The sequence below is a fragment of the Balaenoptera ricei genome, chromosome 9 (genome assembly GCF_028023285.1).
Source record: "Balaenoptera ricei isolate mBalRic1 chromosome 9, mBalRic1.hap2, whole genome shotgun sequence".
In the NCBI taxonomy this organism is placed as follows: Eukaryota; Metazoa; Chordata; class Mammalia; order Artiodactyla; family Balaenopteridae; genus Balaenoptera; species Balaenoptera ricei.
Window position 1 is genome coordinate 93652764 of NC_082647.1, and position 27929 is coordinate 93680692.

General features: G+C 39.5%; 2 protein-coding genes across 6 annotated transcripts in view; one reads left to right on the forward strand and one right to left on the reverse strand.

Annotated features, from left to right (window-relative positions):
* GSAP (gamma-secretase activating protein) overlaps positions 1 to 4864 on the forward strand; it is a 94178-nt gene extending 89314 nt beyond the window's left edge. For 4 of the 5 annotated variants that reach the window (XM_059934103.1, XM_059934100.1, XM_059934102.1 and 1 more), the window contains 4 exons: positions 559 to 620; positions 2161 to 2262; positions 2417 to 2516; positions 2917 to 4864. In XM_059934103.1, the coding sequence (XP_059790086.1) occupies positions 559 to 620; positions 2161 to 2262; positions 2417 to 2516; positions 2917 to 3008 (356 nt within the window). In that variant the 3' untranslated portion in view covers positions 3009 to 4864. The remainder of the gene's footprint in view (positions 1 to 558; positions 621 to 2160; positions 2263 to 2416; positions 2517 to 2916) is intronic. The other variant, XM_059934101.1, reaches the window with a different exon arrangement.
* A 671-nt stretch (positions 4865 to 5535) lies between these two features.
* The window catches only part of CCDC146 (coiled-coil domain containing 146), a 139918-nt gene continuing 117524 nt past the window's right edge, over positions 5536 to 27929 (reverse strand). The window contains exons 10-19 of the mRNA XM_059934105.1: positions 22236 to 22331; positions 21472 to 21642; positions 18854 to 18942; positions 18545 to 18709; positions 17154 to 17378; positions 15351 to 15579; positions 11360 to 11488; positions 10689 to 10826; positions 7235 to 7483; positions 5536 to 5889 (exon numbers count right to left, since the gene is read on the reverse strand). Of these exons, the coding sequence (XP_059790088.1) occupies positions 5686 to 5889; positions 7235 to 7483; positions 10689 to 10826; positions 11360 to 11488; positions 15351 to 15579; positions 17154 to 17378; positions 18545 to 18709; positions 18854 to 18942; positions 21472 to 21642; positions 22236 to 22331 (1695 nt within the window). The 3' untranslated portion in view covers positions 5536 to 5685. The remainder of the gene's footprint in view (positions 5890 to 7234; positions 7484 to 10688; positions 10827 to 11359; positions 11489 to 15350; positions 15580 to 17153; positions 17379 to 18544; positions 18710 to 18853; positions 18943 to 21471; positions 21643 to 22235; positions 22332 to 27929) is intronic.

A 27929-nucleotide genomic window follows, 5' to 3' on the forward strand; every position in this document is an offset into this window, starting at 1 on the left:
AAAATGGTCCTGAAGAACCTAGGGGCAGGACGGGAATAAAGACGCAGACCTACTAGAGAATGGACTTGAGGACACGGGGACGGGGAGTGGTAAGCTGGGACAAAGTGAGAGAGTGGCATGGACATATATACACTACCAAATGTAAAACCGATAGCTAGTGGGAAGCAGCCACATAGCACAGGGAGATCAGCTCGGTGCTTTGTGTCCACCTAGAGGGGTGGGATAGGGAGGGTGGGAGGGAGACGCAAGAGGGAGGGGATATGGGGATATATGTATGTGTACAGCTGATTCACTTTGTTATAAAGCAGAAACTAACACACCATTGTAAAGCAGTTATACTCCAATAAAGATGTTAAAAAAATCCCTTTTTTATTCAGAGAGACACAAACTAATATTTTCATAGTGTTGTTAGACTTAGCTTGAAAAACAAGGTTGGGACATGCATTACCAGGATGAAGCTCTGAAGTATCAGCTTGCTCAGGTATTAAAATGGAGATTACTGGGTTTTTTCTTTTTGTTTTGTTTTATTTTGTTTGCCAATTTCTGACTTTCTTGTAGATCTGGACAATACAGAGAAAAATGAAAAAGTAAAGTTCAGCATCATTGTGCGGCTTCCTCCGGTAATCCTGAAGTATATTCTGTTTTCTAAGCCTTGGCATGTACCTCTCCTTCAGCTTCTTCTTGCAGGAAGAGCAGTTACTTGCTTTGGGCTGAAGTCAATTGAATTGTCTCGCCCTTCGGCCCTTTCCAAGAAACCCTGTCCATCCCTACCCGTCTGTCCGCTGCTCCAGCTGGGCCTACCGAGTGCTTGCTCCCCTGGCTGCGCGTGTGCTGCTTTGGCACAGGCCCACCTAGAACATTTAGCCATTTTCTCCTCTGAGGAAACCACAGTAATATGTACGTCTGTGAGTCTGAGGGGAGGCAGGGGGGAAACATGTGCTTTTGGCATTTAAACTGATAAGAAATTGAAGTACAGGTGAGGTCAGAAGGTTCTGGAACTGCGTTTCCTCTCACTGTTGTTTGCACCACGGCAGGAAAACATTCCTGGTTGAAGGAAAAATGAGAAACATGAGGGAGAGGGTTATACAGGCACTCCTTGTTTTTGTGCGGTATAGTAGCTCTCTGAGTCAGAAATGCTGTGAAATTCAGACATTCCATGACAAGGTCTTCAGAGCCTCTGACTCTGCGGACTTCCCGGCCATGAGAGCCTTGGCCAGCTCTGTGCCATTTACATACCTTGAGCACTTGTATCTCCGGCACGATCCTCCCACAGAGGGATGTCTGATGCCTTCCTGGACCTAATCGTCTTGCTTTATAACACCTTCTCGCCCTCACAGGCTTACTGAGGCAGAGGCAAGAATAGAAAACAAAGCATATTTTCCATGGCTAGATCTCTCTGGGGAATATCTCTAAACATTTAGTTTGGTCTCTAAATTTGATTTTTTTTTTTTGCCTTATACCCTTAGGGAATGAAAATTTTCTGGGCGAGACACTGGCAGAGTACATGCCTATAACCTTTAGCTTCATATCAAAATATCACGTAGGGTTGGCATGCAACTACTCAGTTTTGAAGAGTAACAGATGAACACCATTTCAGAAGAAGAGTTTGGCAGCCTCAGTACACAAAATGCTTTCCTCAGAGTCGCATTTAAGGGAGTATTTATTCAAAATTCAGAAGCATACCTCATAGGAAATGGCCTTTCTCCAAGGTCATTAACCATAAAGAGTCTGTCTTTTAGACTCACTAGCTGGAACACATTTTAAAAAATTATGAATTGATATAAGATAAATTTACTTAATGCTGTGAGCTATATTCTCCTCTCTGTATTTTTCCATCTTTTTATTTTTATTATTGACTTAAATTTTTTAGTGTGGAAGGTACAGAGTTTTCCTATACACCCCCTTCCTCCACATACGCACAGTCTCCCCTATTATCAGCATCCCCCAGCAGAATGGTCCATCTGTTACACTGGATGAACCTACACTGCACATCACAATCACCAAAGTCCATAGTTAACATTAGGGTTCACTCTTGGTGTCGTTCATTCTGTGAGTTTGGACAAATATATAAGGAGATATATCTAACACTGTAGTATCATACAGAGTATTTTCACTGCCCTAAAAATCCTCCTCTACATATTTTTCAATTTGCAAAAATAGCTTACAGGTCAGAAGATCTGTCGACTTTGGGATCATCCTGTGAGTTCTAACATTATTTCCCGGAACCATGTAAAGCGACTGCTTCAGAACTATAACAAACAGGTGAGCCTGTGTGGAGCAGAGGCCCCGCTAAATGATTTTGGAACCTCTTTGCCCATTTTAACATATCCCTATGGACAGCAGTTGTAGTTCTCATCACTTTAAGTTTGTGCTTGTTTTGGAGAATCAACTGATACCACAGCCGTTTCCCTTTTAGCCCCGGAGTTCTATGATGGACAAGTCATCATTCAGTGTAGAATTTCTGCCTCTGAACTACTTCATTGAAATACTGACAGATATTGAGTCTTCCAGTCCAGGTAAGTCACTCCTCTGCTCTCAGGATTTTCCTGTTTTTCCCCTGACACATCAGTCAGTCTCTATGCACTTCTGTGTACCTTTTTCTTGCCAAAATATCCCTTAATTATAAGTAGGATCTTCTTGCAATAGGTTTTAATTAGCAATACACAATTTACTACCTAAATTACCAAAGGAATAACCACCTTTCAGGTTTTAAAAGGAATTAAGAGGTTAAAAACCCATTTGGTTGGTGTGAATGGCCTTTCTTGGTGCTGAGGTTTAATAAATTTTAACAACACATTCTCAGAATAATGTGTTTTACTAAAATATAAAATAATTATGATTTCAGTGAGGCGTGGGCACAATATAATAAATGTTCTATGGCTTCATAGTAACTCTTCTCTCTCTTTTTCCTTTCAGCTCTGTATGCTTTTGAAGGACATGACAATGTGGACGCAAAATTTGTAGAGGAAGCAGCTCTGAAACACACCACAATGCTTTTAGGCTTATAAAAGAGAAAATGCAGTTATATCAGCTTCCAGTATTTTTATCTTGCTCATTAGCTCTACTTCCGTTGAGAATTCTTTAGCAATATTTTAAACTGGTAACCAAAATCAGAATACATTGTTGAGCCATCTGAATTTCAGTTTGGTACTTTGTTCAGACAGAACTAGACAGTCAAGGGTAGAGAAATGACAACCAGTCCAAGGGGGCATGCAATGGCATAAATAATGCTCTTCCTAGTGGCTGATCTTCCTAGTGCTTTCATAGGCCAAAAGCTAGTTTCTATTATACTCTGAAATAAAATATACTTTAAAAACGTAGGAACAGTGCTTAGAAAAACAAAAATTAGCTGTGTCACTGAAAATAGCATATGACAAGCAGAAAAATTACAAGTTGCAGAAAAACTCTATTTGGAAATTAGATACTTTTTAAAAAACTGAATTTGGACTAAGTCACATCTGCTAATTCTAGTAGGGAATAATTTGTAAAATACAACAATTTATACATACATAGAGTAGGATTTGTCTTCGTGCACATTCAGATGGAACTGTATTTAATATTGTAAAGTTATTTTTATAAAAGTTTGATTTAGTAATATCTTGTCATTTAAAAAAACACTGAAAGTTTTAGCCTAACTCCTTTGTTCTTTGAACATAGCCTTGTATTCCCACCAAGAATCATGACTCCATGAACATGTTCACCCAAAGACCCCCATGACATCTAACGAGTTCTCCCACTTTTCTTTTTTTCTCCCTCTCTCTTCTACAGTGACGTTCTGACCATAAATACAGTTGCTTCCTGGGGTAAGCCCAAAACCCTTTGCTTTCCTATCTTCACACCGTTTCCCTCAGTGAACTTGTGAAATTTTAAAGATTACAAATATCACTAGCCAGCATAATAATTCAGCTTTTCTAAAATCATCATTATATTCTAAAAATTATCCTCTCCTACAGAATTTCCCATTTAGGTCAAATATTTCATGGTCACTGAAGCTCAAAGTCTTGGAGCCATATCAGCAAGGTGGTGCTGGTTTTTCCTCTTGATAAGGTCATTATTTTTCATTCCCTACGCTTTCCTCTTCACACCTGGGTTGTTTCTGTTGCTTTCTGAAGTCTAATTCATCCGATGCATATTTGAGATAAACAGTAGTTTGATCCTGTCACCCCTCTGCTCATAATCCTTCAGTCGCTTGCCATTTATTACAGGATAAAATCCAAACTCTTTGACATTCAAGATCTGCCAAATTCTGGCCTTATACACTTCCCCAGTACGAACGTTCTGTTCCAACCAGCCTCGCTCACTGGGCCTTGAACAGAACTTCTGTCTTCTTACTTCCAAGTCTTGCTCAGGCGATTTCCCCCTCCTGGAATCCCCTCCACTTATTAAAATCTTATTTATGCTTAAGGGCCAGATAAAAAGTTCCATCTGACTGTGCTCCCTGGCCATTCCAGTGCACATTGGCATCTCACCCTCTGGACCAGTAGCACACGTTGTAATATTTAAGCGTCCAAACCTTTGTAATTTTTAAAAATTATTTTTCCTTCCTATGTATTTAAACTTCCTATGTGTTTATTTTTTGAATCCCTAATTACTGATCCTACAACACAGCAACTGTGTGTAAGTATGCAGTATTTCTTTGCATTAAGCACACAGCCTATACAGCGTTACTTGTTACAGGCTCTCTCAAGGAATTGCTTTTTAATGACTTCACAAAGCAGTCAGGTTAGATTCAGGACTCCTAGACTGAGAATGAGATTCAATTTCCCTCCATTCTGTCAGGGTGGGGGCTTGGAACAGATTTTGTTTGATTTAGCAAAATAAATGAATGTGATATTTCTCACTCCCAGAGTCGTGAAATGAAATTCATAACTGATAACAATATGAAATAACAATAGTTTGAGCATGTTAATGAATGTAAAATCACCGGTTTCAAATCTACTTTTATATTTTTATGTGAGAAACTAAACAGAATTAGCAAAATATACTTGGGTGAAATACAATAATATTAGAGTAATGAAATCAGTGGAACTGGCCTCATTTTCTCTTTCACATGCAAAATTATAAATATCTTCATTGAAATTTTGAAAAATCTGGTATCAGAACAAAGTAATCACAAGTGTATTTGCATATAACATTGTGGAAAATATAGATTTATAAGAAAGATAAATTAGGGCATAATTGTTTTTGCCCAAAAGGATTCTTTATTTGTAAAAAGAATCACTATAACATCACTTTTAAAAAGACAAGCTTCCCTACTGCTTTTCACTCAGTTTAGTTTTACTGACATCAACTTGCAATGCAACTATTTATTTAACCAAGTGAGTTATGCCCCTACAATACTTGGGCTATTTTTCTTTTCAACCATTCTTTCTTTTTCTTAAAAGTGAGTATATTGAACAGGATCTGCTTTTCTTTCTTTAATAAACAAAGACCACTCTGCCAATTTCTGTACTTCGCTGAAAAGGTATTTATTTTTATTGCATTTTTATAGCACCCAGTCTACTATATATTTCTGAAATGTAATCAAGAGACAGAGTGAAAAAGAAATTGGTGAGTGTGATAGGAAGGAAGCATACGTTGCGGATACTCTGTAATTTAGAGCTATTATGCTGACGTTTTCCAGCTGTGGATGTGAAGAAGCCTGGTTGAAGTGCCTCCTTGAGAAGCCTGGGTTGGTTCACATGTTCAGATTTCAATCGGCTTTATAACAGGTTTCCTTATGTGCCTCATATTGGCCCCAGGTTCACTGGGCTTAAAAGGAGCCAAAGCGCCATACGGTTTTGGCAGAGGAAGAGTGGACTCTGCCTCTGGGATGTAGGCATTCGGACGCTGATCCGCAGTTGTGTAAACACCATTGGGCAGCTGGCGATTTTCTGCTTCCAAGAACTCCTGCAAAGAATGATTTATCCTTTTCAGTTTTTGAAAACTCAAAGTCGCTTCGTCCTCAGGGCCCATTAGACACAGCTGGGTCTGAGCAGCCTTCGGCTATGCTCGCTGGCCAATATTCCCCAAAGGGACAGAAGGGTGTGAGGGTGTGTCACCAAACATGCACACCCGCACACACATTTCGTCTCATTGGAATGACCCATGTTGCTCAAGCATCACTCTACTCCTGGGGTTTAGGGTTTACCATAAACTGGTTGGTGGGACCTAAATTTGCTACATTCCAAAGTCAGTATCTTTCATTAAGCACTAATTATTTCCATGTTTGTGACAAAGGCAGGATAATCTGTTTCCTTTGGTAGGTCACTGGTGAGCAAATGGTACAAAGGAGGAGATAAGGAGTAAAGTAGAACCAGTGGAGAGAAGTGGTCAGCAGCTTGCTTTGAGTCTCAAGATTCTGCCTGTGTTTCTGGAAAACAGAGGAATCTCTTATAGCATTAAAAAGAATTTGAAAAACTGGAGACAGGTAAATGACAGCTGGGACACCACAGGTAAAATCTGAATGGCTTCAAGAATATAATCCCAGGCAGTGTGGGAATGACAAATCAGACCTTGTTTTCAGGAATTCATAGTATGTGTTTGGAATGCACCTTTTTCTTGGGTTAGGGAGGGAATAGTGATCTGGGGATGTCTGCTCTGTAGTCTGAGAGTGAGTTATAGGTCCCTGGGATGTAGTCTCCTCAGAAAGAGATGCCTAATTCCACTCTAAGATTATTGAAAGGTCATGGGAGTAGGAATAAGAACTGAGCCCCCAGTGTGTAGGTGGTCAGTGATAGACTTAGGTCTTTGGTGGGAGAAGGGTGGTACTGAAGCCTAATCGTAGCTTCTGCACCAGGTGCAGAGTCTGCAGAAGCCTGTGACAACCATAATATGCATAATATGCTTGAGGCCTCACAATATGCTGTGGTGGCCACAGCAGATGGACATCGAAGAGTAAGGTATGGTCTGAGCCAGGGTGCAAAGATAGAGATTAGAGACCTAGGATAAAACCAATGCCAGCCTGGTCATTGCCATGCCAATGGGAGGTCCTGGTCTTCACCATACCAGCCCACGATAGAAGACAGTGGGGTGGGACTTGATGCCCGCCCAGTGTTCTCCAGGGAATATTCTGACCCTTTGGACTGTTGTACTTTGCTTGCCTACATAACATCTTAAAAAAGCAAAATTTATTTCTAATGACTTGCTGGGCCTATGTGTGTGGTAGAGTAGAACATTTTCATGTATTTTGGGAGGATTGACAACCCCTGCAGCAGCCCTTCCCGGCACATTTTACATAGAAGCCATAGCTTACCCGAGACTTTTCAGCGATGGCCAAGGCATACATTTCTTCATCTCGAAGTACTTTCAACCACTCTCTCTCAATCTCTTTATTGAGGGGCAGGCCCTTTTCCATCCTGGAATTGCAAGTGAGGATGAAGTCTTCTTTCTCCTTCACTTCCTTCTGGAGTTCAATGGCCATAGCTTGTTTCATGGACAGCTCAGCAACAAGAGCCATCATTTTTTCAGTAGCATCTTTGATCTTTTTCTGGTAGCCATTCATCTAGAATTAAAAAGCCCAAGGCTTAGCCTATGTATACATTCCATGAAGACTTGAAGAAAATGGCAGGCTTCTGGCTGTCTCTGATGGTAGGGGGCATTCTTGCCTGAAGGAAGGAAAGTTTAAGTGGGAATTCGCAGAGAATAAGAACTGGAGGAGACCTCAGAGATTCAGCCCAACACCCTGGCTGTGAAGTAAGGACAAGGAGGAGGGAGAAGAAACAGACCTGTTCATCTAGTTACTGGATTTCCAGGTGGGTGGTATTGAGGGGAATAGTTTAGTGTCTCTATTTTTAAGAGGTGATAAGGACAAGGGAAAGGGTATTCTTGATGTCTAAGTTCTGGCCTAATTTTACCATGTTATTAGTTTGCCACTTACACAGGGGGGAAAAATCTGGTAGAACAGAATTGTATTAGTTATTAATACACTTGCTTAAGTAAGATGACCAGCATCCGTGATGATTTTTAATGGAAACTATCACACTTCATTGTGTTTGTATTATTGATCATAATTCCCAGGATGCATCATTATGAGGTCATAAGCAAGCATGAGCTGAACTGGACAGTCTGGCCAGTAATTTGAAATGAAATGTTCCTAGTTGTGTGTTTGTGTGTGTGTGTGTGTGTGTGTGTGTGTGCTTACCTTTTCATATAAGCTATTTATTATCAAAGAATTAAAAGATAAGACTAGGTGGGAAAATTGATTTTAAAAGACAGAAAAGAAGTAAAATTGGAATTGGTGGTTCCTGTAAGCTTTCTAGCCCACAGCACAGCCTTTCAGTGTGGCCAAAGCCTGGTGAGGCAGTAAGAGGTGACTCCCCCTACCCGCCAACACTCAGTGTCACATTACCCTGCCTTATTACTTCTTCATATCCTTTCAGTACATATAAATGTATTTGGTTATTTGGTTATAGCCTGTCATCCTACAAGAACATAGTCTTCATGGGGACAAGGACTGTTTGTTTTATTCATGAGGTTCCCACTGCTTAGAATATAGGAGACAAAATTAAAATTGAATGTTTGTTGAATGAAGGAATGAATAAATTCTTAGTCTCTTTTAATTGTTCATTCCTTTGAACCAAGGTAAATTGAGACACAAATACGAGCATCCAAAAACTGCACCCTACCTCAAAATACTTTCTTCTCTTAATAGAGTATATACTGGTCTGTGTGTACATTTGCTTACAGAAACGTTGCTGCTGGTGATTTACATGCTTCTGAAAATATAATGACCAATTGTTATGTGAAAACTGTCTCTTTAAGGGAATAGGGAATATAAATTTCTATAACTTCTATACTGCATTAATTTTCAGGAAGCATAATTTGAATAAAAATGACAGGCATTCAAAGCTTCAATGATGAGTCATTATCTCAAATTTTATTAATTAGTCATTGCACACTTGAGTGTGTGTATAACTAACCAACCTCCCTTCTCCATAAATCAAAAAAAAAGGATGGTATTATTCTGGGTCCTCTGAGTCTTTGCTGTCCCATTTTCTGTTCATTTGGGAAACTTGTAAGAGGAGCCATAAGCTCTCTAAGAGAGATGAGAGATGAGATGTGCAACTTGTTGAACACCCGCAAGGGCCAGGCCACTTCTGCTCAACTATGTGATGCTTGCCACCACTTTAGCTGATATCACACCCATTTCACAGATCAGGAAACTGAGTTTTAAGACCATTTATGTATCTTTCTCAATGTCACTTGGTAGTGTTGGTAAATCACAGATCTGGGATCTGAATGTCTTTCTGTCTTCCAGCTCTGCCTATTCTAAGGAGATTATTTTAAATGGAGGAGGAAGAAAGCCAGGTAGAGAGCATGGAAAGTGGGGAACGGAAAGGGAGATAAATCATGAGGACAGGACTCAGTAATGCTGGAAACTTCCTGGTCATGTGGACGGTCTCAGCAGCTCCCATTTGTGTTTCTCTGGCTTAACAGTTGACTTGTGGAGGGACTCTGCCATCAGCTTTGACAAGCAGGCCTCAGCAAAAACCAACTTCCCCCAAAGAAAGGGAGATTCATTTTGCAAAATAAAGGAAGGCAACATTTAAAGAAACTTCGGACATGCTAATTCAGGCAACGTTCATGAGCCTAAAGGAGTCTTAACATTTCTTATTTTATGAGGTAAATTGAGATTGGCACAGGTGCTGTTGGCCTCATCAGTCTATTAGTGGAAGTGTAAAGGCAAATAAAAATGGCCAAGAAGCCTTGAGATTTACAGTAGTTTAGTGTGCCAGAACTGTTTCTAAAACAGGACTGTTAACTTACTCAACAAACGTTTTTCTAGAGTTTAGCACATGCGAGGCATTGGGGAAACTAAGAATAAGGAACAGTCACTGCCCCCAGGAGCCCACAGTGGGTGACACCATTATTCACGGCGTCTTCTGAACTGCCTCCCCACACTACATGGTGTGCACAATGTGTCCCTTTCCCTTTTGCACTCAGCAGCTCCAGTGACTGTTGCTGACTGACTAAAAACCCTGGACTGTCACAGAGGGATGCTCCAAGGGGCCGGGGAGGCCAAGCAGGCAGCAGACCCTCTGATGCCTGACGGTGCAAAGTCCTGCTGCGTCCGAACCACCAGCCTCCCTCCTGCTGGCTGCTCCTCTTGCTATAGCTTCTAGCGGTCCCTGCCTGACCCTGTAGCTTTGGATCAGAAGCCCTGGTATTTTAAGCTTATGGAATTAGGAAGCCCCATGTTACTGGCCTTTCCTCACTAGTGAGGCTTGGCGGGGTGGGGGTGAGGGGCTCCACCCCAGGGAGTTGTGTGACTGCTGTTGTCTTTAATGGTCCCCTTCCATTGCTGGCTTCTGGCTGCTTCTGGATTCAGGCAGCTCCCATGCAGACCGCTGGATAAATGAGGCCCTCCCTTCACAAGGAACTAGAAAGGACTTAACATGGCACATGAAATATGAAGATAATGACTGTCATATTTGAGTAGGTACCCTGTTAAGTGAACCTGTACACTGTCATTGAAAGGTTTAGGATTTCCCACTGTAATGAGAATTCATTCAGGGAACAAGACTGAAACTTATCTTGGACAATTCTCTAAGAGTCATCTTTACATTTTAAATTTTAATTCTTTGTCTTTATCTATTCATAAAGCCTAATCTCTCCAGGCCTTCCCCCAATTAATGAAGCAGTCTGTGGAAAATGGAAGGTGATAGAGGAGGAAGGGCAGAAGAGAGGAGGCGGGGACTTGGGCAGACCTTCTTGGCTAAGAGCAGTGTGTCCTGCTTGCAGGCCTGCGTTTTGCTGCAGAGCCTGTCCGTGAGCCGGGAGACCTGTTCATAGATGAAATCCTTCTCCAGCAACTTCTCCTCCTGCTTGGCCAGCTGTAGTTCCAGCTACGGTCGAAAAGAATTTCAATAGGAAAAAAAAGTCATGCAAGTCAAAATCTTTCCTAATTAGAGCACTATTTTTCCCCCTTAATGAAGACACCTTGCCTTCATAACTCTAGAAGTTCTTTAAACTGGACGAAGTCAAGACTTCCCCTCACCCCCTGACACCCTGCCCCCGAGAGCTGTGGCACTTCTTCCTCCCCATGGCAAAGAATGGCCCTCTCAGCTCCTTCTAGCTTCCATGTTGCCATTCCTCTGATATGCTCCTATCAGGAAGACAAATTAATCCACTCAAGATGCCAAAATTGCTCCTATGGGCTGTGAGACAGAGATGGGCATTTTGAAAGCACTCAGGTTTTAACTTTTTTGGCAAGCATCTAAAGTCAAGCTTAGGTTTTGTTACTAGATTGCAATGAAAGGACTATATTAGTGACTAGAATAATGAGGGATAAATCTGTATAACATGAAACTGTACCACAGATATCTGTGACACTGATCAACAGGGGCTAATAGATGCTATTTTAAGAAAGGACATTTACCGCATCCATTTTTTTGATCATTTCTTCTTCGGTCATATCTTTCCCTGGAAGGAAGCGTGTTCTGTTCTCACCCTCAGGATTTATAAACTGTTTCTCCAGGTCTTTTATTCTGTCTGTACACTGTGAAAACTATTAAACAAGAAAGAAACAGTAACTTTGCTCAGTAAATCTTAAAGTCACATAGCCCAAGGTCTTTAGGGTCTTTCCAGGCGAAGGTGGAAGGGAATTCTTATCACCCCATCAGCTGGGACTTGTGGTTAAGCAATGTTTCTACTCACGTGTGGTACAGTGAGGAAGATGCCTGTTAACTGAGTCTGCAAAGCAAGGCAGTGACTTCTGGGTCATCAAAAAAAAGCTGACTTTACAACCAGTCCTTTTATTGCTTCCCGTTTTGTGTTATACTCACGGGATGCTGTGTGGTTGCAGAGCTCCGACTATACAGACTTGACCCCTTTATCGCATGTTGTTACAGGGGCCAAGGTAGACAGCACAGCGTGCAGGGTACACAACATACTAGACTCCAGTTTAAAACCCTTTGCTGGCAATAGGCTTAATGGCTTCCCAAAGAAGAGTAAAATTCTTAATTACTAGGTCAACACAGCATACAGTCTGTGAGGAATAGCCTGAACTATTTGTATCTTTTTTGGGAAACACCCAATGTAATGTTTTATATATTAGCTATATTTGTTGACTCAGTGAGACTTTGGAGGTGGATGAAGCAATACAGAAATCCTCAAGCAGGAGTGGCAACCACACTTAGCTGTTTTATAGGGAGAGATGCAGAACACAGGGAAAACCAAGTCATCACTTGTAGCTTTTCTACTGAGAATCTGTATAATCGCAGGCAAATCATTTATCTTCTCTCAACCTTAGTTTCCTCAACTATCAAATGGGAAAATAAGTCCCAAACTCATGGGATCGATCCATTAAAGGAGATAATATATTTAGAGTACTTTAAATTTTTAAACTTATTCTCCTCCTCCCGACAAAAAGAATTTCAAATGGTGACATGAATAATTTTTTTCTTCCTGTCTCTCCACACTTAATTGCCGTTAACAGGGAGTTAAAGTATCCATGTATGTGTATTTTTTGTTATTAACAACATTTAATGTCTCCTTTTGTTAATTAGGAAATTAGATAAGAAAAAATATATGGTGCTTGCTTATCAAAGTGGTGCCTTGATTGATCTTATTTCCCCATGGGGCTTTGAGAAAAAACTGTATCCTTTTTCGATATAAAATAGTGCTCTTGTGTCCTAAAACAGTTCACATGACTTCCAGGAGCCCTAAAAACAGGCTATTATTACAAGTAAAATATTGCAGGAAAATGTGACTTATGATAATCCTTGGATTATCATATGTCCTTATGATCATCCTTGGACGATTAAAAACTTTCAAGCAATCAAAAAAAAGCAAACCTTAAGAGAATTCTGAAAATGATACAAAAAAGGGGAAGACTGAAAAAAAAACACAAAACACTGTAGCTATAGCAAATAACAGGATATGAGAGAGATCTGGCACTACATGGCAACGTACAAAAACAACGTGCTTGAAGCTTGAAATTTCACACCATATCCTTCAAAGGGCCCACCTGATTAGTGCTGAGTATACAATTAAATAATTAGGTGCAGTCTGAAGACTAATGCGAAACTTTCTATTCCACTGTTCTTAAGCTTAGAACTAACTCTGGTAGAACAGGGAGCTGATGATAACACATAGTCTCTATGCTTCAGTTCATGTGCAGTGAGAATGATAAATGCTCACACCAAGCAGGGTGTACTATCATTGAATGCATAGTATTTTCCTCTTGGGTAAACTGAATTCATATTTTATACCAGATTACTGGTTTTATATAATAAATGCTAAGTATGTATATATATATATATATATATATTTTAAGAAGAACTAATTTTATCTATTTTAATCTATTGAATAGAAGTATTAATTTGCAATTAACACAAGTAAAATTCTTACATAATACAGAGTGAATTTTTTCTGTTATGGATCTTACTGGATTTAAAGTCCTTTTGTTCTGCTGGGCATGTTGATCATATAGCATGGGCAAAGATGGCCTTGAAAGTGTGTGCTGGGAAAGACCTAGAGAGAGCCAAATTATTCTGTAAAACAGAGTGAGACAAGCGTGGGGTGCCTGGGGGGCAATCTGGGATGGTAAGGCTGTGGAGCGGAGATGGGGGGTGAAAGATGGAAAGACAAGCCAGTGAAATGGAACTAGGCTAGGGCGCTGCATGGGGTAGTACACCTGGGGGACTGTTCCCAGTGGTGGCGTGGGAAGGCATACTTGTCTGATACTTAATTTGAAGTTCTTTGCATTTCTTTAATGTACCCCCTCACACTGGTGCCCCAATTGTTCAATAAAGTCAGTTCACAGACACAGGCCTGGCATGAATGGTCTTGTGTAGGTGTAGGCGGAAGGAGGAACCAGTCCCGAGTGTGCACTGAAGTGGCACAGAAGTGGCCCAGTCTCTGTGTGTCAAGATGATGAGCGGATCCCCCAAAGGAACCACTAATTGGAAGCAGGAGTCAGAGCTGCAGGAATCCTGGGGAGGCTCTGGGGGAGACCTGGGGGAGGCCTGGGGGATGTTCCAGCCAATCCTTCTAATTCAGGGCTACACTTATTGAAGAAGTGAATGGGAGAACATATGGCTAAAGAAACAAACACTGGAATCAAAACCTTACCATGTTTGTGTAAAATGAAAGATCCTATCATCTGTATAGCATATTACACGTTGAAATGCCATAAAATATGAAAGTAGAACCATCATTCAGTTCCATAAAGTCCTGTGAATCCCATGACATGATTAAATTTAAAAAAAATGACCCAAAACTGTGTCTATAGCATGAGCTAATGAAAACCATTTACTTGTAAACCTAGAAAAAGACCAGAAGGATTTCTTCCAGATTTCTGATAATTTTAATAGTGATTATATGTTGGGGATAGAATTTTTTTTCTTTAAAATTTTTGTATTTTTTTTCAAAACTTCATTAACAGAGTATGTCTTAATTTTATAATCAGAAAAAAATCTGAAAGCAAACCTGACATTTTATTATTATTTTCAAAACTTTTGGCCACACCCCGTGGCACATGGGATCTTAGTTCCCGGACCAGGGATAGAACCCACACCGCTGCATTGAAAGGTGGAGTCTTAACCGCTGGACCACCAGGGAAGTCCGTAAACCTGGCATTTTAGAAAACATGTTATAGGTTAAAATGTATTCCTGCTACATTGAGTCAATGGAAAAAAGTTTAGGCCACAAATTGTTTAGTTTAATTTTTTTCTTCTGTTTTCATTAAGAAAAAAGTATAATTATTACATGTGAAGAAAATGGCTTTATATTTATGGTTTTATTTATTTACTTGCTATTTTATGTTTAAATTTTATGACTTTATTCCACTTTAAAAAAGGCCATGTCAGAGGCCAAGTTATTAAATTACAGGGAAACTACAGGGGTTAGTAAGGAGTCTGATTATATGCGATTACCCATTAATAAGAAACAACAATCTTGGTTCTAGAATATCAAAGAGAATCAAAAACAAGAGAGCTAGATGGTCTGCAGGATCTTTCCAGCAAGCATCAAAAACATAATTATGAATAAAAATAAAAATAAAAACAAACCAAATAAAACCAGTTATGCTGGCCGTAGTGAAAGCTTGGCTTACTGAAGTTTTGAGCTCTGAAGCAGCTGAGTTAGAGCTGAGATTTGGGAAGGTCTAAATTCCAAGAAAGGCAGAAAGTGCTTCATGGGGGAAAAAAAGACAATCTGTAGCTCAGATGCCTGAAGCACAGATTCTGCCCTGGAGCAGTGTTCAAAGGCATTTTCAAACAGGACACTTAACTCAAGAGTTCTCGTAGGTACCAGGAGTAGCATGGCTTGATTTACATGTAAGAACTTATATGACCTACAAAGCAATAAAGGAGAAAAAAAAAAGCAGCAAATGTTCCCAGGAAGTGTGTCATCAACACTTTTCCCACCTGAATCTGGAGCACTGCTAAATCACCATCCAGAGCCCTCTTGGCTGGCAGCAATTTCCGGGTCACGTGAATCTGTCTTTGCTTCTCCGCAATCTTCAGTTTCAGGAATCGGATCTTTTCTTCCAGGAAATGTATTTCAATTTCTCCATTTAGCTTCATCTTCTCTTGGATGTTTATTTTTTCATAAAAAATGCACACTTCCTCTTCGCGCTCTATCAGTTGAACACCACTATGGTCAAATTGAGAGGCAGAGGCTAAGAGGATGTTGAGGCCGCTGTTTTACTAGTCACTGTGGTTCTCTCTGGATTTGGGTGCAAAATACACATCAACACTGCATGATTCCAGAAGGCAATAGATATTCACTGTTGGCTTTCTAGTTAAACTCCACATTTTGAATTTTTCTGGGCATGGGAGAGAGAGGGTTGTGTAGAATCTGGGCTCTGAGCTGACTATGTTGTGGGCCGGCCACAGTATCTCTGCACGTCCCAATGGTCCTCCTGGGGTGGCAAAGAGTGTCATTCCCCAGGCATGAACAACGTGATCCCAGAGTCTGATTTTCTGCAGACCCTCTTCCTGGGCCAGACCTGCCAACCGAGGGCTGGCCAGAAGTACCTAGGCAGGGGGCCAGGGAATGCGTTTCTGGCAGCTATTCGGTTCTATCTAACTTGCCAGGACCACTAAGCTCTTTTAAAGTTAAATATTTCTGATGTACATTTCCCCATAAACAGGCAAATCCCCATGATTACAGTCCTTTGTAATCATGCCAGAGGAAAGACCCCTCCTTGTGAGGAGACTATGGGGAAGAAACAAAGTAAGAATTTTCTAATTCCAGCCCCAGAACTGACCACGGCCTGGGAGCACACTGCCTAAATGCTTTGGTTTGTGCCAGGAGCCAAATAAGAGGACTTTTTTTTTATTTCCCCAGAGAGAACACCTGCCAGCCCTTTGAAAAAGTGGTGTTCGTCACACCCTGAAGTTCTTCCCCCACACCGTGCGTATCCATTATCCCCGAGTGCATCTTAATTGCTTCTCTTTCTCTCTCTCTCCTCCCTCAAAACATGTGTGCACAGGGGTGTATTTGGCTAATCTTAGCTCTGTATTTTGTTTCATTTGTCATTCACTGGCTCATCTCATGAGCTTCTTTGCTCTCTGGACAACAGAAGCCAGGTGCGATGCTTTACCACCTTTTTGTACTTTCAGGGCCCAGCACTTAACACAGAACACAGCCTTACACAGAACAGCACACAAGCAAGGTTTGATGAAAAAAAATCTAATACCTGATGTAATTACTACAGGGCTCTACAATCTCACACGCCAGATTTCTCAGCACAAGCAACTTGGGAAAACTGTTAAGTAGTAATCAATTAATAATATTATTATAGCTGGGAGAAATAATGCTACTCTGAGAAAATGAACTGGGTGAATGGCTTACTTGCTGAGAAAATGAACTGGGTGAATGGCTTAATGAATAAACCTGCCCCCCAAGTGAATACAAGATCCAAAGACTTATTTATGTCAATTATACTGAAGTAATTTGATGGTATCCTGATCCTGAGTGGTAGCCCGGTAAAGGACTTTGATCCTTAAGCGAGCAACTTGCCAAACCCTACTCTTGCCTGTCTTTCTTAGGAGGACAGAGTTTCTTATTTTCAGGGAAAGCCCCCTCCCCGCCCTGCAAAGGCTAATGAAACCTGAGTGTCAAATGTCCCTCACTATCCCCTGTCAAGTCTAGAGAAAAATGTGCAACATTTATAAATCGGATCTCTGGGTGCTTTGCTCTCCTATCAGGTTCCTGGTTTTTACCTTTCATTTCGACGCTGAACGGCTTTTTCGTATTTTTTGCGAAGCTGCACCATCTCCTCTTCAATCACTGTGATCATGTTGGCAAGTCTGTCAGTGTTATTTAACTGGGCTTCCTTCTTCTCTTTCATTTCCTGAAGTTTTGCTACAATTTTGCACACATCGTTTTGCATGCTTTCTCTGATGGTAATGTTGTTGGCATGCTTCAGCATAGAATTTTGTAGCTTTCTTTAAAAATAATGGGAAAATGGGTACGATTATAATTTCCTTTAGTTTCTAATAGTAGTAATGATATTCATCACATGATACTCTTCAGGAACTTCTGTAATTTCCCAGGTCTCCGATTTGCCCTTATCTGGATTAGGACATCTTTCCTTTGTGCCCCAAGCGTCTGCTGCCCCGATTTATCAAAGCAAGAGACTAAAGTGATTCATTTACTGCTCTGGCATCCCCGGGAGACTCTGCTATCTTGAGGGCGGAGGCGGTTATATCTGACAATGTCCACTGGACCTAAGGTAGTGCCTGACTCAATATAGCATCACAATAAATGCTGAATGAATGCATGGCCTCTGTAAATGATATTTTACTTTCATGTAGGATGAGAAACTGATTAGGATGTTAGATTTGCCTTTTCATACCAATCCCCTCACACCTCTACCCCCACCCAACCCCTTTCCACTACCCCACACACAAGAGACCATTTTGTAATATCTCTATAAAAGGAAACTGGGCAATAGTGGCCACCAGAAAAAGTTCAGGTTGTATAGACTCTGTGGATCAGGGACTAAATACAGGTGAAAGAGTCTACCAGATCTTGGCACACGGTAAAGAATAAAGTTTAAAAACACAACCATTGGATTAATTCATTTAATAACAAAAAGTCCTATATAAAGGGCTATTTCTATGGGTAAAAAAAGTGAGCCCAGAGAGCTAGGGTAGCTTGCCCAAGATCACACAGCTAATGAGTGGCAGGGCTGGGATTTGGGTCTAGAAAGCCCCCTGTCTTAACCACTCTGCCATACTGCCTCACATAAGCTCATTAGATGCTTCACATCTACAATCATGGGATGCTGGTCTATAAACATTTGATTGTCTTCTAACATTAAATGGAAACTGTCAAATTTGTGCTTTTATTTCTAGATGAGTAAATGAAAATGAAGTGAGCATAGTTACAGAGTATAGTTTTCCATCCACTTAAATATGGCCCCCAAACAGAAGCATAAGGAATCCCATTCAGATGCTTACCTTGTCAGCTGTAAAGGGGGGTGTGTGAGCAAGGGCTTTTCTAGTTTTGTAAAAGACTTATTTTCTATTTCATCATCCCCAGGGTATCTTATCGCTTAATGACTCCGAAGAGAAATTTTTGAAAGGACAGTAGTTATTATAACACTTACCTTTCTTGAGTAACTGCACTAGTTCTTAAAATTTCCAGTTCATTTAATGACATTTTATGCCTTTCTTTTATTTCATTGACTTTCTGGTGAGCTTTGTGAAGTAAGTTAATAAATTTGTTTCTTTCATTTCGAATAGTGTCATACAGTTTAGCAAACTCTCTGAGTCTGTGAAAATACAAGTGTTGGTTTTTTTTTTTTTTTGAGTAAAATAAGATTTATATATCTATTACAAGTGTTTTTGAAATTTGTGAAATAAATAGGTTTTTTTCCCCCCAGCCAACTAGATAAGTCCTCATGTAATTCTTTTACCTCCGATGAATTTCTCGTTTTTTCTTCCTGTGTATCCGGATTTCAAGATCCTTTGCTTTGATCTCCCTAACAATGTTGGTATATTTTTGCTGAAATATACAAATTGATAGTGAAATTTTAAAAATAGTCTACCACCAACAGCATATGGATACTCCCAGCCTCAACCCATCTCATTACTGCCCATTAAGGACAATTCTATCTTCATCAGCTGGGTCCTGCAGATCAGGGGGAAGAGGAAAGGGGGAGGGGGATGAAAATCGCCTGGCCAGCTGAACTGAATCACGTTGGCTAGGACAGAAGGTTAATCAAAGGAGAGAAAGATCGAGAGAGGAGGAAAAGAAAGGAGACTGCCCAGGTCGGTTTGAGGCAAAGTTCGGGAAACTTTTGAAGAGCAGAAGAATGATTGTGGACGGCACGGCTGGGCTGGGTGAGTGAGGAATTTGTGGAAGGTAGATGAGAGAAGGGGACTTGGAGTCGGCTTTGATAAATGTTACGAGTTGAAGGCTCTGTGGTATTTTGTGAGACTGAAGCCACGCTTTTCAAGCGCTTTTCCATTTTTTTGTACGGTGGGTGTGTTTTCCTACACAGTGAAGCGCCATGCTGAGACCAGCCCCATAGGGAGCTGAAAAACAGATTACACATGAATATTTTAAAAGACGGCAGTTACATTTCCAAAGTGCTCAATATATACCAAATGTTAAATGCGCTAGTTACGTTCTTCAAATACAAAGATGCTGGGTCCTTTATCTAGGGTGAGAAACGTATTCAAAGAAGTAAAGTATTTTGCTAGTAGAAACCAGAGGAAATAGTTTCTGCTGGCCTTCTCTTAAGGACCGTGAGAGCAAAACCCATATGGTTTATTCAAAAGAAACTAGGCATCAGAGCCAAGATTGACATGTAGCAATTTTATGTTGTTCTCAGTGAGAACGGGAGTCAGGAAGAAACTAATATTATTTAAGTAACTGCATGTATGAAGAATTAAAGAGATAAAAAAATGTGTCATCCACTCCATCTTGGAGGTAGTAGTAACACTGACTTTTTTTTCCCCTTCACCTTTTATCTTAGGGATATAGATGAGAGGTGAAGATAAATAAGATTGACTGTTGTCTTAAGGCAATTATAGTTTATTACAGCCGATGTTTAACAGACTAATTCCCAATGCTAAGAATACTTAAGGAAAACAATATTTTTCCTTTACTGATTTCCATATTTCAAGAGAAAATTGATCTTCTTTGAGAGAAATTAAAGAATTGAATTAGCTCATTTAGTAATGAGGTTTGGCTGACATAGATTAGTCACACATAGATAACACATGTATCAGTTTTTGAGGTTAATTAAAAAATTGTCTAGTTCATAAAACAGATCCATGTTCCTCGTAATAAGTGTCCCTCTGTCCTCTCCTCTCCTCGTTTTGCTACTGTCCCTCCTCCCCTCCGCCACCCTGTTCCCTCAGGCAGCCTTCTTTCCCCCATTCCTCCCTGGCCACTGCCTTGCCTTTCTTTACTGAAACGCAACTACCCCATGAACTCTTCTGGGCTTTGCCTCAGCTTCTGGGACCAGGGTCCAAACTGCTCAATAGGGATTAAGTGACCTTCACCACCTGACCTTTCCTGCTCGCTGGTCTCACTATTTGACACCCTTTTCCCCATCTTCCCATGCCCCAGCCATGCTAAACTTCTTTTAGTTTCTCTCTCTCAAATGTTCTGGGTGGGTGGGTGGGAAATAAACAGTTAAAGGACAATTTGAATAGTTTGCTGTGGGTTGTGTGATGCAGATCTTCACCCCAGTTTTCTCTCATCTGTACTTAACCTCATGGCTCACGAATGCTTTGATGTGAGTTCTTTCTGGAAAACAAGAGGAAATGCTACCCTGTGTGAATGCTTGCTCAGAATTAGACAAAGCTGCACTCAGAAACAGCCAACATCTGGGTCACATGGTAAATTCAGGTATTCTGTTTTCGTAACATGTCATATCGTATTCATTTTTAACAGGGCACTTCTGGACACAATCCTTATGTGGAATAAATGATTCTAATTTTAGAGTTTTAGCTAGCATGATAGGAGGGTTGTTTTTGCTATTGGTTTCCTTGTTGGTTTTGTTTGGGTATGTTGCACTGGGTCAGCTCTGGTACTTTGTCAGGAGCCCAGGAAAGTCATGGGGTGAAGCAGTTACTAAGGGTAATTGTCCTAGGATTGGTTTAAGTGATGCTGGCTTGATGAACTTGGGAAGGAGAGTGGTCTAATGCTGTGGCTTCTGAGTTGTTCTGGGCAAATCACAATGGACTATGAGATGGTGGCGAATCACAGACACCTGCGCCTGTGCGCCTGTCAGCCGTGTTCCCTGAAGGCACCCACCTTATTCTTACTGCAATTGTCATCTGTTCAAATCCTCTGCTTGTTGTCATTGACCTAGTTCTTTTCCCCTCTAGATTGTTAGCTGTTGCCAGTTGAATCCTTGGAATATTTTTCAGTGCATGATTGAGTTTTGTTTAGGGAAGCTGTATAGTCACTGAACTTGAAGAAGACTAAAAATCATAGTTTTCTGATGAACATTGTATTAAAAGGAGGCTACCCTGGACTCCTGTGGTAATTAGTGGATGGTTACAAAAAGGCAGTTACCTGAGCTTTCAGGAAATCCTTGGATTTTTGCTCTTTCTCGTCAATTTTGATTTGAGTCATACGGACAAGGTTGAATACCAGCTCTCGCATGTTTTCTTGCTCCTTTAAAAGCTTGTTTTCTTCAGCAAGTTGCTGTTCTACTAACTTAGACTCAGCTTCTGATAGGATTTTCTTTTGAAAAAAACACAAATATTATAATGCATTTATTTGAAAGAATATACTGAGGCCAGTATCTCAGACTACTTTTTAAATTTTCTATGTAGAGTTTATTTTGTTAAAACACAAAATGTAACTCTGCTGCCTTAGCACCAAGTATTTGCTTTATCTTATAAAAGAATGTGCAAACATGATAACATGTTTAACGTAGAACTTTTTCTTATTCAGACTGTATTTTCAAGTAATTTGTTGAAGAGAAATAAAAGCATGTTTTAAAACACTTTGACAGTGACTTGAATAAGCAAAATTTGAAATTAGACGTGGGTGAAATAAAACACTTATTGTTCATTTTTAACCAGTAGGGTTTTTACTTTAAAATCTCATGAATCTGTGTAATTTTTGCTGGTTAAAACACATTCTTTTTTTTTTCCCCAAATTTTAATATGGGTTTGGAGTGGACTTTGAGATAAAGAAACAGACCCACATTAAGTAGGATCATATTCTCTTTGATGACTCTCCTATTAATGAGGTTTCATGGAACACAGTTAACAACACAAGTTTGCTTTAATCATTCTTAGATAGAAGCTTAAGTGAAAGTTGATATTAACCTGCTGGGTCAAATTCCTCTTAGCCACTTCAACTTCTTTATGGAGCTCTCGCCTTCTCTCAATTAATGTAGAATCATCTTTAGGGATAGCTTCAATCTGGAAATCAGAGTTTAAAATAGGTATTTATACCTATTGAAAGAAATCTTCAGTGTCATGTAGTCAACCCTGTCATGACCTTTTGCAAATGGTAGGGAAATTATGATTCTTACTCTTAAAGGAACTGCCTATTATGCTGAATATTCTTTATAAAGTCATGGTAAACTAAAATATGAAGACTTGCCAAAAATCTGTAATTCACCAGCTGCAAATATTCTATTTCTCATTCATTTGGAAATAAAAACTCTTACTACTAACAGTTGCTAACATTTATAGAGTACGACTATGTGTTAGGCAAAGTTCTAAGTGCTTATATGTATGGTCTTATTTAATCCTCACATAACCCCATGAGGTAGGTAATATTATCTCCAATTCTCCAGATGAGGGGAATGAGGAACAAAGACATTTAAGCACCTTGCCTCAGTGACGTACGTGCAAACCCAGGCAGTTAGATCCCATGGTCCTAACACTGTATTTTACTGCCTCTCTAACTCATGACTCAGCATTTTGGAAACATGCATATTCAAATGATATTTATTATACTTTTAAAATCTGAATTCATTTATGAAACACTATAGACTTCAAATTAGGGACTATTAATAGGAACTATTAACAGAATAGTTGGAACTATTAATAACAGAATAGTTGGCTAACTATTCTGTTATTAATAGTTCCAACTACTACTCTTATGTAGTAGTTTGAGTACCTGGGAAGTTCTTACACAAAAGAAAAACCTCTTAACTTTTTTGTTGATACTTGAAACTCCACCATTGTATTTCAGTTGTACTGGCTTGTGCTTTTGTCCTCTGTTGAAGTACTTTGAAGAGAGGGCAACATCTTATTCTATCAGTCTTTGCTGTCTTATTAGGAATGAGCTTATCAGATTCTTTTTGATGGAGAAGAGAGCAGTGAGAAAGAGGACACGCAGCGACTGATGGGGAAGGAGTACCATCCAAGGATACAGGAAGGGTTATCTGGGGGTGCTGAGTGCATACTTGACTCAGAGCAGACTTAGAGTTGGATCTTCACACCAAAAGCAATCTGATGTGGTTCATTTCCTACTGTGACAGCACACACTTCTAGGCACCAGGATTGAATATTGACTAAAATTAGTCCCAGGAAGGGAAGATCATACTCTTTAGTGATTTAAAGGTCACTAAACAGGATCCCTCTGAAGTTTACGCTACTCTTTTAAAGTAGCTGAAGTGTCTTTGGATGCCCCACAATCATGAGCCTGTGCATCGTCAGTAGCATCTTTTGTACCCACAGATGCCCAACGACATCCTGCTTTCCATGGCCTCTCCTACCATGGAGAGCTAGCTGCTGAGAAGCATGCACTGGACTTAGGAAGATGAGACGTGGTCTTGTGAAATCCGTGTAACAATATATAGAACTTGTGATTTTGATGAGCAGATAACTGCTACCGCAGGTCAGAAAATGGAGAGCTCAACGTAGAATTGAATAATCAGGAAAGATTTCATGGAAAAGTTAAGAAGCCAGCGAGGAAGACTTTGATTTCTCCTTCTGGAAAGTAGAATTAATTCTTCCTGAACAGATTGGAGTCCAGCAAGCATCTTGGTGTCTGTCTGTTTCTCTGCCACTGGTGTCCGGGAGTGGGCTGCTCCAAATGATTTGCTCCCAACTGTCGGCAAATCTGTACATGTATACTAATGGGGACTAGAGAAGCTTGTAAGCTTTCTACAGAAGATCTGATGAGAGCACATTCATCAACTACTCTGTCAACTAAAGGCTCCTGACAAATTTTCCTGGATTCAGGTCTCAGACATTCAGGTTTTCTCCAATGTGTCGAATTACAAACAATACTGCAGTGAATGATGCTAATTTTTGAACTCTGGCTAACTGCTTCTCTGACACATTTCTCAACGCTCCACAAACCCACCCCTCTAGTTTCAGGAAGGAATTCAGTATGCTTGGTTTGTGGAAGAGGTAACAAGGTAAGCCATTGGTAGCAGAGCCTGCTGGCTGCCTAGCCAATGTCTGTGCTCCACTTTGACCTTACTAACAGAACCCCAATTTTGTTCAGAGCTGCAATGTATCAGAAAATCTTCAGACTCCTTTGCAGTTGGGGGTGACGAGATGAGCCAGGACAGGCCAATAAAATGTAAGTGGAAATCTCCTGGACAGGGCTCCTGGGAAAGTGACTGTTTCCCTGTTTAAAAGACAGAGTCCGCCAAGTCATCTGCCATATGCATCTTGCTCTCTGCCCTTCCCCACTTCTGTGTGATTTTATGCCCAAAGGCAGAATGGCCATTTTGTGACCTTGGAGGAAAAAAATATACATGTTAAAGATGACAGAAGAAAAAGCTAAGAGGATCCTGGACTTTTCATTATGTGAAACTACCTGGTGTGTGCCTATCTCTGGATTTTTTATTATGTGAATAAAACAACCCTCTATTTACTTCAGCCACTGTAATTGAGTTTCTTTTACTTCTTGCAGCCAAATTGTAAACCTAATTGATATATCTTTTGAAAGGAAATCTTTCTAAGGTAATCTGGAAAATGGGCTGGAGTTAGGCTGAAGCTTCCACTAAGGGGAAAGGGAAAAAACTGATCAAGTATTAAAAGTTCTAATTATGTTCTAATATTGAGGTAAAGTAATTTACCATTGTTTTTGAGCCCCAAACTGCATATATCAGGTTTTGTAAGCTTATTTATTTTAGTTCTTTGTTTTGATTTTTATAGAGTAGCATTTCATATTTTAAAAAAAATTAATGTGTGTTCATTGTAAGCAAAAATAAATAAATAAATAAAACACTAAGTAAAGTAAGAAATTAAACATCTTCTGCTCCCCACCTCTACTTCAAATGTTACTCACCAGGAGGCAGCATTAATAGATCGGTGTCTGTTCTTTCTGACATTTTTAATATATGAATAAACATCAGTAACTTTCATAAAGTTAAGAAATTAGACATATTCTGTTGTAAACATCCCAATTATTTTATATCAGTGAACCTCAGTTTCTTTAAGGCTCTGATGTTTTTCTAAAATATTTGAAATTTTCATGAGGTCTGTGGCTCCGAATTCTGGGAGAGTCTCTATAGTCAAAGGCCTAAGAGAATCAAACAACTGTCCCTAGGGGGAAACAAATTTTGAAGAATAGCCTGAGCTCTTCATGCTTATCTTTTTTAATCATTTTGTTTTCAGATTGCGTGCAAGTTTGAAATGTTCATTCAGGCTGGGAGTGACTGGCCTGACCCACTCCTATTTTCAAGTACTGCCAGCCAGCATAGGACTATGGCTGGGCTAATTATAAGTCATAAGTTCAAAGAGGAAGTTAGTCTCTCCCTGAAACTGAACTAGGACAAAAACATAGACTTTTCCTGAAAGCACTGAAGGAAAAGGATTTTAATATATTTTCATTTCTGTTAGTTCTACATTATATGAGTGTTATTTTATGAGCTTAATAGCTAGACGTATCCTAATATAAATAGCATTTCTTTATTAAAATATGAACAACTTGTGAGCATTCTACCACAATTTCCTCTTTGGTGAAGAGCCATTCCTGACATATTTGTGTCCAGTCAGATCAGTCTATAGTGGCAAACCTCATCATCAGAAACAGCATCCAGTTAGCTTTACAGTATCCCACTCTTAAATATAAGCAGATAGATAAGGATTACCAGATATTTGAGAAAAGTTTCTAGTATGAAAGAGAAAAGAACAAACAAGGACACAAAAACAAACAAAAAAGCAGGAAGATGTAATCTGAAGAAAAATGTAATTTGCAGAAAGAAGAAAAAAATAAAAAACTATCATTAACATTCTCAGTGAGATAACAGAAGATATGAAGTAAGAATAAGGATACTATAAGAAATAAACATTAGGAGAAAAAGAGATCATGGAAATTTAAAATATGATAGCAGAATGTAAGATTAAATAGAATGACTGGAAGAAAAAGTTGAGGAAATCTCCCTTGTAGCAAGTCCAAAAAACAAAAGAATGAAAAATAAGAGGAAAAAAAGACAAGAATGTTAAAAGACTCTTTTAGAAGGTCCAACATCTGGGTAATAGGGGTCCCAGAAAGAGAACAATAAAATAAAAGTGGACAAAATTGGAGAAATTATTTAAGACAAAGCCTCAGAATTGAAAGACATGAGTTTCCATATACAGAGAGCCCACTAAGTGTCCAGCACGATGGCTATAAGTAGAAGCCCCACAAGTGGGAACTTCATTGTGAAATTTAAAAATTTTAGAGGCAAGTAAAAAATCCTACAAGTTTCCAGCATGGAAAAAAAAAAAAAAAACTGGTTTCAAACAAAGGATCAAGTATCAGAATTGACACCAAGTTTCTTAGTAGTGACTTTAGATGATAAAAGACAATTGATCAATGTCTTCATTATGAGGAAAAATAATTTCCAATTAAAATGTCATATCCAGTTAAAGTATTAATTATCTATGAAGCTAGAGAGGATAAAATATTTTCTGACATGAAAGGTGTTCTGACATGCACTTTCTGACACACAGGTCTTAAGAAACTACTTTCCATTCACCTTTCTTAGGAAGCTACTGGAAGACATGCTCCTCCCACAAAAAGAGAATAAGCCAAAAGAGAAATAGAAGAGACACATGAAATAGGGGATCCAACATAGGAGAGAGGTAAAGGGAGTCACCAAGATGATGGAGTAAGGCTCCTAAGCTGGGGAGTGTACATGTAGAGAAGTGAGACCAGTTTGTTACAGATCAGAAGGCTGAGAAGGGAAAAGCAGCTTCTGAGATCTGGGAGTTGGCACTCACAGGTGGGCCTTGGTGTTCTCCTATTGAACACAAACAATTTCACAGAAAATCACCATCAGACAAGACCATTCTATGATCATAGAAAAAAACAAGACCACTCTGTATTTGTCTTTGGTCACAGACAAAAACACGAACATTTTCCAAGCCACAAAATATCACGTATTCCCATCTCACAGTCTTCCTTACCAATTACAGCTTTAGCTTTAATCTAGTCTTTTCTCTTTCTATCTTAAGATTTATTAAGATACTCTATCATAGAATTACCCTAACTTTCTGACAATATTCAAATCTAGGGCAGAGTCCCATTTTCTTAAACTATCCCCCAAAACATATAACACAAGCCCAAATCCTGTAAGGCCTTTCTAATACCATGTACTGAGATACTCTACTGTTCCCCCTGGTGAGTGTTTTCCCTTGCTGCAATGAGTAATAAACTCAACTCATTCAACCACAGATATGTTCCTACTGGACTTTGGCTGGAGGTTACTGAAAAGTCTCAGAAGTGATTTCTTCAAGAAGATTAAATGAATAGACTACCAAATATGTTTTAACATGCTGAGAGGAAATTTATACAATTAGAGGACAGTTTAGGGTCGAACTAATTATAAGTACACAGAAAACTACAAATAAAAAAACCAGAATGTTTATAAATTTGGGGGAACACAAAATTTTGTAAGTAATTATCTGATATTATATGACTCAGGTGTGAATAACCTTTATATATTCATAATAATGTAAATATGAAATTTCAAAATTGTTAAAATTATGTCATGAGGCTATTGTGTGGAGGGACAAGAAATGTGTGTGTTGAACAGGGGTATAAAGAAAGCTTAATCCTCATCT